Source organism: Acomys minous (assembly GCF_964271855.1).
Source record: "Acomys minous genome assembly, chromosome: 14".
Classification (NCBI taxonomy): Eukaryota; Metazoa; Chordata; class Mammalia; order Rodentia; family Muridae; genus Acomys; species Acomys minous.
This window is the reverse complement of record NC_140496.1, coordinates 49,829,708-49,847,373: the sequence shown is the minus strand read 5'-3', so window position 1 is coordinate 49,847,373 and position 17,666 is coordinate 49,829,708. Positions and strand designations below refer to the sequence as shown.

Sequence of the window (17,666 nt, the reverse complement as noted above, 5' to 3'; positions counted from 1 at the left end):
TTAACTGCGCTGAACTGCATACCTACAAATCATTAGAGGTGGTACATTTTGTTACATTTATCTTATAAACATAAAGAAAAGTATAGTGAGGGGAGATTGAGGGACCGCCCCCCACCTCTCCTCCCTACACATAACTACTGTTAGCAATCCTCATTACATCTGTATTTCTTCACCAAATACTAATTAGAGTTTGTGACCTCAGCTTGAGAAAGACTGTGCTGAAAGCATAATGCTGGGCTAAGTGCTATTTCAAGGCACTCTTCCCCAGTCTCTGGACCTCCAGGATTGCAGAGGCGGCACCATGAAACATGCAGCGCTGCTGTTCTTGCTGCCAGAAGTGCCTGACGACCTAGGACTTGAGAGACACTGTGTGAGTTCTCAATGGCAACAGTGAGCCAAGCAAGCATGGCTCCCACCTTCATGGGCCAATAACCTTCAACATACAAAAAAGAGCAGTCAAGCAACCTCGAGTATAAGTGTAAGTGAAATCCAGATGGTGGTGGCATACGCTTTGATCCCGGAACTCAGGAGGCAGAGGCAGGCAGATCTCCTGAGGTTGATACCAGCCTGGTCTCCAGAGCAAGTCCCGGGACAATCAGGGCTACACAGAGAAACCCTGTCTCGAATTAAAAAATTTTTTTAAAATAAATAAATAAATAAATAAACAGAGCAAATGTTAAGTGAAACTCCGAGTAGAGCTGAGAGACTGAATATGGTGCTACGGAGGGGACTTTGTGCTATGCAGAGACATCAATGAGTATGTGACAGATCTGTCAGTCTCAGGAGGCCTGTAGGATTGCAGTTAGCGGGCAGAATTGCAGATGTTACATGGAGACAACCACTCACACAGAGGAGTCAGCTTTGGAAAGGGCCTTGTGGCTGGAGCACTGTAGGCTGAGGAGGGACTCAAGAGCAAGTGGCACAAGGGGGCGGCACAGCCCATGTGCTTTGCATCAGGCTTGTTGCTTTCCAGCAGAAGTGGAGCGTGGGTTTCAAGCTGCCCTGATTGTTTCTAGCAATCTAGAGTGCTTTTTCCACAACTCCCAGACATCACAGCTTCAGAGAGCTTGGGACCCTGAAAACAATGAAGCCAGCACATACTAAGGACATGAAGCAGGCAAAGCACCATAGCACCACAAAGTCCCTAGCTGGTTGGAAGTACCATCTGGTACACTTGAACCAGGAGGAACAAGCTGCCCCATGGGTAAACAGCACACTGCTGCTTGCTCTACCAGCCTGGTAGCCTGGCAGCCTGGCTTAAAAAGTGACCGCTCCTAAGGAAGCTGACGGGTGGGGTGGAGAAATGAGCTGGGTGAAGGGAGCCAGACTTTCTCACCCCACCCACACTTAAATTCATATCCTCTGAAAAAAAAAAATCTGGTACTCCCGACCTATTCAAATTTGAATATACAAGAACCTGGCCGAAGGAGATGTAGGTCAAGGCGCACATACTAGCACCTTCCCTCCCCAGGCGGAGGCCCCTGTCATTAGAATAGGTACCGCTCCTCCACCCATGCCGGGCTTTGAGAAAGACTAGGAAGGTAGGAGAGGGCACTCGCTAGGCAGGTCATAAAACTGTCTGAACAATAAATCAGCAACCATTCCCCCGATGCCCACAGACACCCCCCCCTGCCCCAGGCGAATGCTGCCCTCTTTCCTGTGACACAGGAATGAACTAGCCTAAGAGGTGACCTTGGAGTTTGTTTGTCCAGATATTACTAACAGCAGGGATTTCTAACAATGGGCATATAACTAAGGTTATATGCATATGCTCGTCAGAAAGGAAAAAGAAGGCGTCTGCAAAGAATGCGTTCCCCAGCACCCAAAGTGTCGCTGGTATGACCTAGAGAGGTTTCCGTAGCGAGACCTTCAAATGGGCAAATTACCACACCCTGGAAGTCAACCTCCAGCAATTGAAGGCATGTTCTGAGAGCCACTTGGCACTTCCGGGAAACAGAAAGCAGAAAAAGAATAAGCACTTGTACTCTCGGCCTTCGGTCACGCGAAGGAGGATTAACTTCAGATCTGCACTTTGTCCAGTGGAACAGTGTTTTTAGTGTGTATACTTAAGAGGAGAAACACATGAGGGAAGAGGAGGCAGAAAAGGGAGGAAAGACAGAAGGAGGTGGCTGCCACCACCTAACATTTGAAAAGCCCTAAACCAACCTGCACCCACCAACACTCACAAGGATCCAATGGAATTCCCACTCCTTGCTCTCAGCGGGGGATGCTGGCATTTGCTGTGCGCTCCACGTCATTTCCACTTCCCAACATCAACCTGGTTTCCACCCGGTATCTATTTTCTCAGACACCGTGCCCATGCGGACCCAGGAAAATTCCCGTGCCCGCCTCCAGCTGGAGATCTAAATAGCTCTCTGGAGACTCTTTTGCTGTGAGTCTTCCTCTGAGTTGTGCCACAGCCAGGCTCTGGGCGTGTGACCTAACCTGAGCGAACCAGCCCTGCATTCCCAAGACTTTGACTTCTGAACCTAATACAAGCCTGGCAGAGAGGCAAAGTTCGTGTACTCCAGCCAAGCGTGTTGAAAAAGCAAGCCCTAGCCGGGCGGTGGTGGCTCACTCTTTTAATCCCAGCACTCGGGAGGCAGAGGCAGGCGGATCACTGTGAGTTTGAGGCTAGCCTGGTCTACAAAGCGAGTCCAGGATAGTCAAGGCTACACAGAGACACCCTGTCTCGAAAAACCAAAAAAAAAAAAAAAAAAAAAAAAAAAGAGAGAGAAAAGATGGGCTGGAGCGATGGCTTAGCGGTTGGGAGCACTGACTGTTCTTCCAGAGGACCCTGGTTCAATTCCCAGCACCCACATGGCAGCTCACAACTGTCTGTAACTCCAAAATCTGACACCTGTAGACATACAATGCACATAAAATAAAAATAAATTAATTTTTAAAAAAAGAAAGAAAGGAAAAAGAAAGACCTGCTTCTTCCCGGGCTGCCTCCTCCAGGCAGGCTCCGCTCTATAAGCTTCCTTAGCCCCTCACAAACTGAATAAAAAAGGTCTTTCTGCTTTAGTGACCAGAATCTATGTCTTTGTTTGTTTTTTGTTTTGTGACAGAGATCCACCTGTCACTGCCTCCTGAGTGCTGAGATTAAAGGCGTGCACCCCATGCCTGGCCTCAAAATCTGTGGTTTTTACCTTGCAACTGAAGTATATCAATAGATATACTTTAGGGAAATAGTATACTTCAGGGAAAACTTAAGGCATTTTCAATTGGTTATCTCGCTATAAACATAGCAAAACGGAGCGATATTCTATCTGTATTGTGAGAGGAGCCCCTCGGGACCTATGGGTATGACACAGAAACCAGGACCCAGCTGTCACTCACCATGATCACTCACTCTCAGCAGCCAGATCGTCCTTCCCTTCTGCCTAGAGTTCGGCTGCTTTATTCCTAGTATTCTTTTTTGTTTTTTAACATATATTTTATTAATTTATTCATATTACATCTCAATGGTTATCCCATCCCTTGTATTCTCCCATTTCTCCCTCCCTCTCATTTTCCCCTTATTCCCCTCCCCTATGACTGTGACTGAGGGGGTCCTCCTCCCCCTGTATATGCTCATAGGGTATCAAGTCTCTTCTTGGTAGCCTGCTATCCTTCCTCTGAGTGCCACCAGGCCTCCCTATCCAGGGGGACATTCCTAATATTTTTTTATCATTCCCCTGTAGAGTTTTCATTTTTAAACGAAATGTCACCATAATGGTCATAACCAAAAGATTTGGGGGCTGGAGAGATGGCTTAGCAGTTAAAAAACACTGGCTGCTCTGCCAGAGGAACAAAGTTTGAGCCTCAGGGCCCACGTGGTGGCTCACAGCCTCCTGTAACTCCTGACCCAGGGCATCCAACTCCCTCTTCTGAACCCCAAGGGGCACTGCATACATGTGTTGGTGTAACAGACATATATGTAGGCAAACACTCATACATATAAACATAAATAAAATAAGCTTGGATGAGTTGGCTAGGCCCCTAGTCTAAATTTCCAACTTGTCCAGTAGCATTTGAGACAGGTGGACAGTGAACAGAGTTCGTGGACAGGGATGACCGGAAACATAACCAAGAATGAGTGACTCACCTCTGTATGTCCACGCTTCCAAGAACCAATGAGAACACCGCACGCTTCCAAGAACAGCATGAAGGCCACACACAGTGTCACATGCCTCCAATCCCAGCACTCCAGGGGTAGATGTAGGGTCAGGATTTTAATGCCAACCTCACCTATATAGCAAGGTCAGGCCAGCCTGAGCTACAGGAAACCCCGTCTCAAAGATTCCAAAACAAGGGGCTGGAGAGATGGGCCAGCAATTATGAGCCCTTGCTGCTCTCACACAGGACCTAAGTTGATTGCCAGCACCCACATCAGGTGGTTCACCAGTGTTTTTTGTTGTTATTGTTGTTGTTTTGGTTTTTTTTCCCCCCTGAGACAGGGTTTCTCTGTGTAGACCAGGCTGGCCTCGAACTCACAGCAATCCGCCTGCCTCTGCCTCCCGAGTGCTGGGATTAAAGGTGTGAGCCACCATGCCCAGCTGGTTTGCCAGTGTTGAGGCCTGCTCTTTGTTACACAGCTGAAGCCATTTTCTACCCATCTTTGTTCGTAAGGTGAAGTTAAGTTCAACATTTTTAAACTCTGCTTCCTGGAAAGAGTTTTTCATAACTGATACTAACAGACCTGCCAGAGGGTCCAGCTAACCTTGTATTTTACTGTGACTTAATGGTGTCATAGTTTATGCTCTGTGATCTCCACACGTGGCTACACTCTGCTTACACTCTGTTATCTCTGCACTTGGCTGTACTCTGGAAGACCCTAACTACCACCTCATTTACCTCACTTGGGACCAATCAGCTTCAAGGTTAGCTGATAACAGTTTGTCCAGTTGGCCAAAATGTGTTACACACACACACACCCTTGTTTTCTTTCACTTGGTTTTCCTGTAAGAAAGACTGCCCTCTAAGAATAGGTCAATGCCACAGTTCGGCTCCCGAGTCCTTTCTGTGGCCCTGAGGGCAATCAGGTTGGATCAGGTGTTCAATAAACCATCCGTATCTGACTGAGACTGGGGTCTGAGTGGTTTGTGTAGCTTTTCTAGGACTACAATAACAAAGGCTTGTAAGACCAGCTCCAGCAGATCCAGAGACGCTGGCCCTCTCTCTCTCTCTCTCTCTCTCTCTCTCTCTCTCTCTCTCTCTCTCTCTCTCTCTCACACACACACACACACACACACACACACACATACACACACACACATACACGAATGCATGTGGGCACACACACAAACTCCAACACACACATACATAACATAAATTAAAAACAAACCTTTAAAAGCATTCTAAACCAAAACAAACATGGAAACGAAAAAGAAAAGAAAGCTGGGTGGTGGTGGCTCACACCTTTAATCCCAGCACTCAGGAGGCAAAGGCAGATGGATCTCTGAGTTTGAGGCCAGCCTGGTCTACAAAGTGAGTTCCAGGACAGCCAAGGCTACCCTCCAAAAAAGAAGAGAGTGAAGAGCAGGAGCTAGTACATAGTCACTGCTCACCATGCTGGAGTGCTCCCCCAAGTCTTCAGTCCTCCTTTGGCTATACTGATTCCCTTTGGGATGTAACTCATTCTCCTGGATTTAAAAATGAGTTATAGGCTAAAGAACCCCCAATACATATTTGCAACAGTCCAGACTTCTAGACTCACATCCATTGCTCAATGCATATCTCTGTATACTTAACAGGATTTACCTTCTACAAACCTAATCCCTGGTCTTTGCTTCTAAGCTTGTTCAATATCCACCCTTTCCCTGTAAATTAATGTCAACATTATCTTTCCAACTGCTAAGGTCTCAAAGCAGTTGGAATTAACCTGCTCTTTTTAAAAAAAATTTATTTATTCATGCATTTTATGTATGAGTGCTCTGTCTGTCTTCATGAACACCAGAAAAGTTGATCGGATCCTATTGCAGATGGTTGTGAGCCACCACGTGCTTGCTGGGAATTGAACTCAGGACCTCTGGAAGAGCAATCAAGTGCTCTTAACCGCTGAGCCATCTCTCTAGCCCTAACCTGCTCTTGACATAGCAGTTCCAGGCCAGTCAGGGCCCTTGTCTCAATGATGATGATAATGATAATGGCGATGATGACAATAAAATAAATCACTTAAAATTCAAAACAAACAAAAATTGGAAATAGTCTAAATGTGTAACAGTAGGAAACTAAAAAATTATGTTATAGCTAGATTGCTTTATTTGTTTGTTTGTTTGATTGGTTGGTTTTTCAAGACAGGGTTTCTCTGTGTAGCCCTGGCTGTCCTAGGCTCACTTTGTAGACCAGGCTGGCCTTGAACTCACAGTGATCCCCCTGCCTCTGCCTCCAAGTGCTGGGATTAAAGGTGTGCGCCACCACACCTGCTTGACACCTGCTTGACGATCATTCTTACACATCATACTTTGCAAATAGGAAGAAGATTCCTCATGTGCTGTCAGGGGTTCAGGTCCTTTAGTCTTTGCCAGGTCAGGATGCTGGGCTGAGCCGTATTTTGGAGTTTCCCAGGAGCTTCTTATCAGTTCTAACATGCTTGCAAGAGCAAGATAGAAAGGGCTTGTCACAGCCAGGCAGTGGTGGCGCACACCTTTAATCCCAGCAGTTGGGAGGCAGAGGGAGGAGGATCTGTGAGTTCGAGGCCAGCCTTGTCTACAAAGTGAGTTTGAGGACAGCCAAGGCTAACACAGAGAAAGCCTGTCTCAAAACCCCCACCAGCCCAGAAGAAGGAGGAGGAGGAGGAGGAGGAGGAGGAGAGAGAAGAAGCTAGAATGGGGCGTATGCTTGTCCCCCTAGTTACTTCGGGGCCTGGAGCAAGAGGATTGCTTGAGGCTAAGAAACTTGGGAAGACACCTATCTCAACCTCTCTTAAAAAGCATTCTGAGTGGAGGAAATCTTCTTTGGTTTTTGTTGTTATTGTTTTTATGTATGTATGTATGTATGTATGTATGTATGTATGTATGTATCTATCTATCTATCTATCTATCCATTTACTTATTTTTGGGTTTTTCGAGACAGGGTTTCTCTGTGCAGCCCTGGTTTTCCTGGCCTTGAACTCACAGCAATCTGCCTGCCCCTGCCTGCCCCTGCCTGCCCCTGCCTGCCCCTGCCTCCCAAGCGCTGGGATTAAAGGCGTTTGCAGCCAATGCCCTACTGTCTTCTTTGTTCCTGAAAGCACAGACATCCTGAACTACCAGCTCATGTTTTCTAAAGAAGTTAAACAAGCAGAATACAAAGCTACCAACGAGGGGAACGAACTGCAAAGCTGCTCAAACCACCTGGCAAACAGGGCTGTCGGTCTCGTGTTTTGTTTTTGTTTTGTTTGTGCGTTTGTTTGTTTTTGCCCAAATCTAGTGACCAATGTGAACAGCCGAAGGGTTCAGGAACACAACAAACCAGATCATCCTCATCTGCAGCCCAAGACTGTGTTTCATCCATCCACTTAGATTTGACATAAGGCAAGGAGGTGAAATACCCACACATTGATAACAGGAGCCTGACATTTATAGGACTTCGGTTGCGAAGGTAGAAGTGTGTTAGAATGCAGCCACATTGCCTGTTTGTAAATTCAACAGAATTAACTGAAAAAAGACCAGACACCAGACAGCTCAAGATTCTCCTGTGTGTGCCATGTCCTGGTGCTCTCGAGTTTTTCAGCTGCTTTGGTGTTCTTTCAGAACAAGACCAGGGTGGAACAGAAGAGGAAAGTGGAAATAACCAACCTAAAAAATGAATATCTAAGATTTAGGAGATTAAGACCACCTGGACCACACAGCCACGCCTCCTCCCCCAACCTAATCACTCTCGTAAAAAAAAAAAAAAAAAAAAGATTCTTACCAGAATTTAGTTGATCTCCAAAGATGTGCATATTTATCACATTAAAAACCTGACTGTTAATGACATCTAAATTCAAACAAACACCTATATGAATAAGAGTACAAATAAAAAGAAAATCATTTGTTACTAAATATTCTGTCAAGGCTAAGGTGGAACTTCTCCCCCACCCCCACCCCCCATTTTTCCAAACAGGGCCTTTTCTCTGTGTGGCCTTGGTTGTCCTGAACTCGCTTTGTAGACCGGCTGGCCTCGAACTCACAGTGATCCGATCTGCCTGCCTCTGCCTCCCAAGTGCTGGGATTAAAGGTGTGCACCAGGACCTGGAGCTTCTTTCTTTCTTTCTTTCTTTTTTTGTTTTTTTTTGTTTTTTTTTTTTAATTATTTATTTATTATTATGTATACAGAGCTCTGCCTGCATGTACACTTGCAGGCCAGAAGAGTATCAGATCACATCATAGATGGTTGTGAGCCACCATGTAGTTGCTGGGAATTGAACTCATGACCTCTGGAAGAGCAATCAGTGCTCTTAACCGCTGAGCCATCTCTCCAGCCCCTGGAGCTCCTTTCTTAACATACACTACAGAGCTCTCCTTCTCATTGGAGCACACACCCACCCACATAGAGGGGGCAGGGGGAAGGAGGGGAAAGGAGGGGACGGGAGGGAGAGGGAGGGGGAGTCTTTCAGTTCAAGGCCGACCTGGTCTCCAAGAAGTTTCAGGACAGCCAGGTCTATAGAGAGACCCTGCCCACAAACAAACAAACAAAACCCAAACAATGGGCACTTGTTTGTCAACACATGGACCTCCAAACTACTCAAATAATTAACTCTGTACATGCCAAACAGCCTATAGAGAGCCGCTGGGCACCTCCTGAAAATGTCATGGGCTCAACCAAGGAGGGACGGCTGCTGGTTTATTGTCACTGTAGGAAACAGTGGACTGGCGGGCACCTCCCTTCGGACTTTGGAGGTCAGCCCCTGTCCCTGCTCCCCAGGGCTGCCTCAGTCTGCTGGTCTCTTCTGGTCTTTGGCCCCTCCCATCTGCTGCCTGTCTTTCCATTACTTTGGTGTCACTTTGTCAGATCCAGGAAACCTTGGAATGAAACGTCCGGCAGGGCAGGAGATTGTCCTAGTCACTTTCCTCAGTTGTCTCTGGTGAAACCTGCTGTCCTTTCAGTTGACTGGACAGTAGGCAGGGGCACCACCCTTTCTTGGGCACCTAAATTCTAAGCACGTGACCTTGGATTCTCTTCTTCCTCTTTGCAGCAGGTTGGACCTTTATTTCCTTTTTTGATAACCATGAACGCTCTAACTGCCAGCCTGCACAAAACAAGACCCTCTCCATTACCTCTTTCAAAACAAAATAAAAACAAATGCGGTCCTTATTTTTTTTTAAAAAAAAAAGCTTTCAGTTGCATCTTTGAGTTTAATTTTTGTTGTTGTTAATTTTCTTTTTCTTTCTTTCTTTTGTTTTTGTTTTTGTTTTTGTTTTGTTTTGTTTTGTTTTCAAGACAGGGTTTCTCTGTGCAGCCCTAGCTCTCCTAGACTCTCTTTGTAGACCAGGCTGATCTCGAACTCACAGTGATGCTCCTGCCTCTGCCTCCTGAGTGCTGGGATTAAATGTGTGTGCCACCACACCTGGCTGTTGTTAATTTTCAAGACAGGGTTTCTCTGTGTAGCCCTGGCTGTCCTGGAACTTGCTTTGTTGACCAGGCTGGCCTTGAACTCACAAAGATCAGCCTGCCTCTGTCTCCCAAGTGCTGGGATTAAAGGTGTATCCCACCACTGCCAGGCTTAACATATTCATTTGGTAGGTTTTGGTTTTTGAGACAGGGTTTCTCTGTGTAGCCTTGGCTGTCTTGGAATCACTTTGTAGACTGGGCTAACCTCAAACTCACAGAGATAGCCTGCTTCTGCCTCCCAGAGTTCTGGGATTATAGACATGAGCCACCGCACCTGGCTATTAACATTTTTAAACACTTATTTATTCATTTCTTTACTTGTGGGGTAGACTATGTCAATGTACAAGCGTGGGGGTCAGAAACAAAGTACAGGAGTTCTTTCTCTCCTTTCACTCTGTGGGTCCCAAGTATTGAAATCTAGTCATCAGCATTTGTCCACTGAGCCATTTTGCTAGCTCTAAGTGTAACATTTCTCTGAGCAATGCAGTTGTCTGTTCTTGGCTTGCCACCCTCACCCAGAAGCAATAATGCTCTTGATCCCATATGTGATAAGGGAGTTTAACCACAGATTCTCAAACCCTGATCTCTGTAGTAAGTCCTACCACATATCAGAAAGTGTGCCTCTTAGCAAATATGTACGACACAGCAATGAGCGCCCTCTGGTGGGCACTGAGAGATGTTCGGGTTCTTTTCAGGAGTCATAGTGTCAAGGATTTGGTGCCGGTGGAGTACAGGGATGGTAATTATCCTACAGTTTGCAGAACACTTCTATACAAAGTGCCAATGGTACAAGAGTACCAGAAGCCCCAGACGTGGTGGCACATGCCTTTAATCCCAGCACTCGGGAGGCAGAGGCAGGTGGATCACTGTGAGTTCGAGGCCAGCCTGGTCTACAAAGCAAGTCCAGGACAGCCAAGGCTACACAGCAAAACCCTGTCTCAACAAAACACAAAACACAAAACAAAATGTAGCAGAAGCATTCTCCTTGGCTGGGTCGTTCCTTGTCTCTTGTCCCATCCTTGTCACTATACAGTGCTGTCCCAGGACTTATCCACTTACCTCTAAAAGCTGAATTTCCTAATTGCATTGTATACCCAGCACAGATGGCTCGTGAGAGGAGCAACAGCAGTGATGGGACAAACCAAACACGTCATTCTCAGAGAGCTCACATTCCATGTCTGCAGTTCTCAAAATGTGGTCCTCCAATCTCCCCAAGTCCCTAGAAAGTATCCCAGAGGCCTCTGCCTCCTTGGGTGTTGGGATTAAAGGTGTGCACCACCACTCTAGGCTACTGGAGCCTTATTTTCAACTTTGCATTTCAGATCATTTGTGGAGCACTTAAATACCAGTGCTTGGGAATCTATCCCAGAGGCGCTGTTTAATGGACTTGGGGTTGTGTCTTCTTAGCATGTTTGTTTGTTCAGATTTATTTATTTATTATGTTTACAATGTTCTGCCTGCGTGTGTGCCTGCCCACCAGAAGATACCAGATTTTTTTTTCCAGAGTGCTGGGATTAAAGGCCTATGCCACCACACCTGGCTAGATCTCACTATAGATAGGTGGGTGCTGGGAATTGAACTCAGGACCTTGGAAAGAGCCGCCAGTGCTCTTAACCTCTGAGCCATCTCTCCAGCCCTTCTAGGCATGTTTTTAAGCTTCCAGGGTGAGTTTAAGGGAGATGCTAGTCTAGCACACTCTTCATTACAAGGAGATTAAGGATGTAGAAGCCAGCCGGTTGTGGTGGCACACGCCTTTAATCCCAGCACTCGGGAGGCAGAGGCAGGGGGATTGCTGTGAGTTCGAGGCCAGCCTGATCTAGAAAGTGAGTCTAGGACAGCCAGGGCTACACAGAGAAACCCTGCCATAAGGAAACCAAAACAACAACAATAACAACAAAATGATGATAATGCAGCTCCACTGGTAGAGTACACACAGAACCCTGCCTTTGACTCCCCTGCGCTGGTTAGAAGCCTATGGAGGTACTCAGCACTCGGGAGGTAGATGCAGAGGGACCCGAAGCTCAAGATCACAGTACATTTTAAGTCAGCCAGGAACACGTAAGATCCTTTCTCAAAATAAGCAGGCATATTGACACAATGAATTTACTTATTTTTTTATTTTTGTTTTTTCTAGACAGGGTTTCTCTGTGTAGCCTTGGGTGTCTTGGACTCACCAGGCTGGCCCTGAACTCACAGTGATCCACCTGCCTCTGCCTCCTGAGTGCTGGGATTACAGGTGTGTGCCACTTCGCTCTGCTGCCCATGCCTCATGTATTAGTTCATTTTTTATTGCTTTTATAAAACACCATGAGCAAGGGGATTTGGAGAAGAAAGTTTATTTGGGTTTACTGTTTCAGAGGAGTAAAGTCCATGATGATGAGGGGCTGGAGAGATGGCTCAGCGGTTGAGAGCACTGGCTGCTCTTCCAGAGGATCCGGGTTCAATTGCCAGCACCCACATGGCAGCTCACACATGTATGTAAGTCCAGCTCCAGGGGACATGACATCCTCACACAGACATGCATGCAGCCAAACACCAATGAGCATTAAAAAAAAAAAAGTCTGTGGTGATGAAACGGAGGCAGCTGGCAACAGGCATGGTGACTTGAGTAGGAAGCTAAGCAGGAAACAGAGAGAACAATCTTGAATTAACGTAAGTTTTAAGCTCTCAGCGCTCACCTCCTGTAGTGTACTCTTGGAGCAAGGCCACACTTCCTAAGCCTCTGCAAACAGCGCCACCAACTGGAGATCCGGCATTTAACTGTCCAAGATTACAGGGGACATCTCATCCAAGCTACTACACCTCAGGAGACAAATAAGAAAATAGAGAAACTCTTTATCAGAACAAAGCTGGTTAGCTTCTAGTCCAGTTCTGATGACAGCTCTCTTTCCCATTTGAAACGTCTGTCTGTACATGCGTACGTCTGTCCCGCCTTCCCTATCCACATTCCAACATTGACTTTGAACTTTTAAACTGGGAGCAGGAGAAATGGCTCAGCGGTTAAGAGGACTGACTGCTCTTCAAGAGGACCTGAGTTCAATTCCTAGCACCCACGTGGTGCCTCATAACCATCTATAATGTATTTATTTATTTTGGTTTTTTGAGACAGGATTTCTCTGTGTAGCCTTGGCTGTCCTGGACTCACTTTGTAGACCAGGCTGGCCTCAAACTCACAGCAATCCACCTGCCTCTGCTTCCCGAGTGCTGGGATCAAAGGCATGCGCCACCACTGCCCCACACAACCATCTACAATGTGATCTGATGCCCTCTTCTGGCATGCAGGTGTACATGCAGGCAGAGCACTGTATACATAATAAATAAATAAATAAATAAATAAATAAATATTTTGTAAAAAAGAACTATTCAGCTGGCTTAATTTCTTTGTTTACCTTGTGTGGTTCATTGAAAAACTGACCAGAATATGGTGAAAGACAACCACATTAATCCAGCCTTAGTGTCAACAGTGGAGGCTTTTGTTCTAGACCCTAAAAGAGTGAAAAAGAACATACAATCAAAGGGTTCTTAGAAGCAGTGAAAGGCATATATACATAATATGTATATATTATATAAACAATGTTGTGTTATATATGATGATATATAATATGTAATATTGTATTATATACAACAACTAATAATACATATAATATATACATTTTATATTATAATACATACATATGGTATATATTATAACATAATATACATATACACATGCACATATACATACACATTACACATATGGTATGTATATATTGGTGTCACTGGGGATTGAACCTGGGGACTTATGTATACTAAGGAAGCACTCATAATTGCACTTCAAATCTGCAGCAGAATAGTACAACTACATTAAAAGTTACCTTGCAGCCAGGTGTAGTGGCGCACGCCTTTAATCCCAGGACAGACAGAGACAGGTGTATCTCAGTGAATTTGAGGCCAGCCTGGTCTACAAAGTGAGTTCTAGGACAGCCAAGGCTACCCAGAGAAAACGTTTAAAACAAAAACAAAACAAGACAGAACGGAATAAACGCACAATAGAGTAGTCAAATTTATTTTTTTATTTGGGTTTCTTTTCTTTTTTCTTTTTTTTTGGGGGGGTTTCTTTTCTTTTGAGACAGGGTTTCTCTGTGTAGCCTTGGTTGTCCTGGAACTTTCTCTGCAGACTAGGCTGGCCTGGATCCCAGAGGCCTGTTTTCCTTCACATCCTGAGCACACCACCATGTTCAGTTCCATTGTGGTTTCTTAGATAACCAGGCATTCATTCTACCTTGTTAGTCCTATTTTGGCAAAAGACCTCAGATAGTACCTGCAAACTGTATTATATAAAGATGCACAAATGATCTGTGGTACACTTATTTTACTTATATCTTACTGTAGTAAGAACTGGTAGCCCATGTTATCTGAGTAATTTAGAAGCAACAGGAAGGCTATCATTTTCCTTTTTGTTGACAGCTTTATTTGAAAGGTGATGAGAAAAAGGACCAAACCTGGCCAGCGGTGGTGGTGCTTGTCTTTAATCCTAGCACTCAGGAGGCAGAGGCAGGCAGATGTCTGTGAGTTTGAGGCAGAGGCAGACAGATTGCTGTGAGTTTGAGGCCAGCCTGGTCTACAAAGTGAGTCCAGGAAAGCCAAGGCTACACAGAGAAACCCTGTCTCGAAAAACCAATGCCCCCCAAAAAGAACCAAACCTGGCTTCTTTAATTTTTTTCTGTCCTTTCTGTACTGCCTGCCTAGTCTCTTCTCCATCTCTCTCTCTCTCTCTCTCTCTCTCTCTCTCTCTCTCTCTCTTGTTTTGGATTTTTGTTTGTTTTGGTTTTTCGAAATAGGGTTTCTCTGTGTAGCCTTGGCTGTCCAAGACTTGCTTTGTAGACCAGGCTGGCCTGAAACTCAGAGATCCACTTGCCTCTGCCTCCTGAGTGCTGGGATTAAAGACGTGCACCACCACTGCCCAGCTCCATGTTTCTCTTTTAAAAGATTTAGTTTTGTTACTTTTAGCTATGTGGATGTCTGTTCATGGAGACAGAGCCCCAGATCTCCTGTCTTCTTTAGGGTTTTATTGCTGTGTAGAGACACCATGCCCACGGAAACTCTTACAAGGAAAACATTTAATTGGGGCTGGCATACAGTTTAGTTGATTATCCTCATGGTGGGAAGCGTGGCAGCAGCAGGCAGACATGGTGCTGGAGGAGGGGCTGAGAGTTCTGCATCTGGATTCTCGGACACTGCCACACTGAGCAAAGCTTCAGCTTAAGAGACCTCGAAGCCCACAGTGACACACTTCCTCCAACAAGGCCACACCTCCTAGTAGTGCCAAGCATCAAACACATGAGTCAATGGAGCCATTCCTAGTTAAACCAGCACATCCCTAGAGCCAGACTCAGAGGAGTTTGTAAACCATCCAACGTGGATTTTGGAAACTGCCCTTGTCCACTGAAAGAGGAGTACACTCTCTAAACCACTGAGCCGTCTCTCTCCAGTCCTGCTCCTCCCACTCTTAGCCAACATTGATGATAAAAAAAAAAAAAAAGTAACCAGTGTACTTTGTGGGACATATGGAATAAATTCTACGGCTGAGAAAAAGTGGCAGTGGAACATTTCCTGCAGAAAATTAAATTGTTCTTTCCCTGTTTCTGTCATGGAAACGTGTCCTCTCTGAGTATCATTCATGTACTGTAGTTGTTTTAGGTACTTGGATCATGCCATTGGAACCCAGCAGATACAAAAACAAATGTAAGAAACCTTGCCCATGGAAGGGGAGAGCATGCCCACAAGACAAGATAGTTTGCAAAGTCAAGCAATTCAGGTAAGCAGAGACTCATGTGCTAATAGAATGACGGATCTTCCCTGTATCACTTACTTGTCTTGTTGTCATGGAAACACCTGACCATAAGCACCTTATGGGAGCAGGGGTTCGTTTCTGCATACGGTTTTAGGGAACATGATCCTTTATAGCCAGGGAGGCAGGGTGGCAAGAACAAGAGGCAGTTGATCTCCATGAATTGCCAAGAAGAAGGGCAAGTGGGGCTAGCCTGTGAAACCCCAAGGCCGGACCTCAGTGGCCCAGTTGCTCTCCGGAAGCTTCGCCATCTTCCCAAACAGCACCACTGGCTAGGAACCAAATGTTCAAACAAACACCGCTCACTGTCTCAGTTTCTTTTCCCATTGCTGTGATAAAAGACTCTGCCAAGGGGCTGGAGAGATGGCTCAGTGGTCAAGAGCGCCGCCTGCTCTTCCAGAGGTCCTGGGTTCAGTTTCCAGCAACCACATGGTGGCTCACAACCATCTATAATGTAATCTGATACCCTCTTTGGCAGATAAAAAGCACTCATATGCAATAAATAAAATAAATAAATCTTAAAAAAACAAAACAAAACAAAGACTCTGCCAAAAGCAATGTAAGGGAGAAAGACTGCAGGGAAGCTGGGCGGCAGCAGCATGCAGTAGCTGGTCCTTCCATTGTCCCGGTCAGGAGGCAGGGACTGATGAACACACACTGTGGCTCATTTCCTTTCTCCAGTTACACAGTCCAGGGGCTCAGCTGGAGAACGGCGTTACCCACCGCAGCTGGAGATAACCACCCGCAGACATGACCAAAGGCCAGTCAGTCTCCCAGGTGATTCTGGATTGTTAAGTTGAAAATTAACACTGGCAGCATGGCCCCAGATGTCCCTGGGAAGCAGGACTGAGATGCCCGCCCCCCTCAGCCCCAGTCTGTCACCTCTGGCTTTTCCATCATGCAAATAATTTCATAAATATTTGGTTGAATGTTTACAGGTGTAATAACTTTTTGAAAATTTCAGATAATTTCAAAATGATTCTAGATAATGGTAACAATGAATTGCATTAACTAGGTATAAGTAAAAATGTTTTTATAACTATCTCATTGCATAGTTAGAACAACCTCATGACTTATGACAGGAAGAGAACATTATTGGTGTTATGCCCAAAATTTGAGACTCCCCGAACAGACCACCCAAGAGCTGAGTCCAAATGTAGTGGCAAAGAAGTCTTTAATGCAGGTTCGAATCCCCGGGCCACCCACCAATGCACTGACACAGCAGATGCAGGGAAGCAGCCTCAACTCTCAGTTGAGAGGGGTTTTTATAGGTTTTAGACACAGAAATGGGTTTTACAGTACATGATTGGATGGCACTTGGGCAGAAAAGCTGCAAGCAGGGAGTTACAAGCCTTGGCATTTCATGGTTGGGTAATAGGTGTAGGGGCAAGTTGGCCTATAGAAAAGATTGGTTGAAGTAGTCACAGGGGCATTAGGAACTTTGGCCTGGCTTCTCCTAATTGGTTGTTGCTATGTGCCAGACCACTTGCTGGTCAGTTTGACCAGCAGAGAGTATATTTGGACTGTCCCAAGGTGAGCTGATTGTGTTGCTAGGGAACATTTTTCTGTCTAAGACTACTTTGTGGTTTTTCTGGAATCTGGATTCAGCCCTTGGCTAGGTTTAACACAAAATGGAGTTTCGTTTTAAAAATGGAGTTTGTCTGATGCTTTCATTTGGGTCTGTCTCAATGTCTTATGGAAGAATTGCTAGATAAAGAGGAAAAGCATGGGCTGGAACAATAAAACCCTTACCCCAAGTCTACTGGTCTTTATGTTCTACTCAGTCCCATTAGGTGTAGAGGCTTTCTCTGTGTTTTTCCATCTTATTAGAGAAATGCTGTATAGTTAAATTCTACATTGCTTAGTTCAGAAAGCACCAAATAAGGAGGATATGAATAGCTTGGAAAGCACACAAGCAAAACTAAAGAGCAGGAGAAACACTTGACTAATGTAACAGGGATTAGGAAATTCGGATTCCGCTGTACCCATCCCAGTGACTTGTGCAACCTTGAAGTAGTTCTCAGAGAGATCGCGTTTATGGAGCGTGATCCAAAGTTCCGCCTCATTGGGTCTTGTGAGAATACTTGACGCTAAGAGACTACACCATGGCCAAATTTAATGAGTTTTTTACTTCGTTTTGCACAAGTACGAGTGGTGCGCTGAGATCCAGAGGCCTGGAGCATCGCGCACGCCTGACGCGAGCAGAGTCCTGAGACTCGCAGCGGCACACTGTACAAGGTGGGAAACCTGGCCGGCCAAAGCAACGTGACAGCGGAGC

General features: G+C 45.6%; 1 protein-coding gene across 2 annotated transcripts in view; it reads right to left on the bottom strand.

The window, feature by feature from the left end:
• ARHGAP10 (Rho GTPase activating protein 10) overlaps positions 1-2,442 on the bottom strand; it is a 269,421-nt gene extending 266,979 nt beyond the window's left edge. Inside the window, exon 1 of one of the 2 annotated variants that reach the window (XM_084755701.1) lies at positions 2,177-2,442. In XM_084755701.1, coding sequence (XP_084611827.1) covers positions 2,177-2,258 — 82 coding nt within the window. In that variant the 5' untranslated portion in view covers positions 2,259-2,442. The remainder of the gene's footprint in view (positions 1-2,176) is intronic. The other variant, XM_084755703.1, reaches the window with a different exon arrangement.
• Between the last annotated feature and the right edge of the window lie 15,224 nt (positions 2,443-17,666).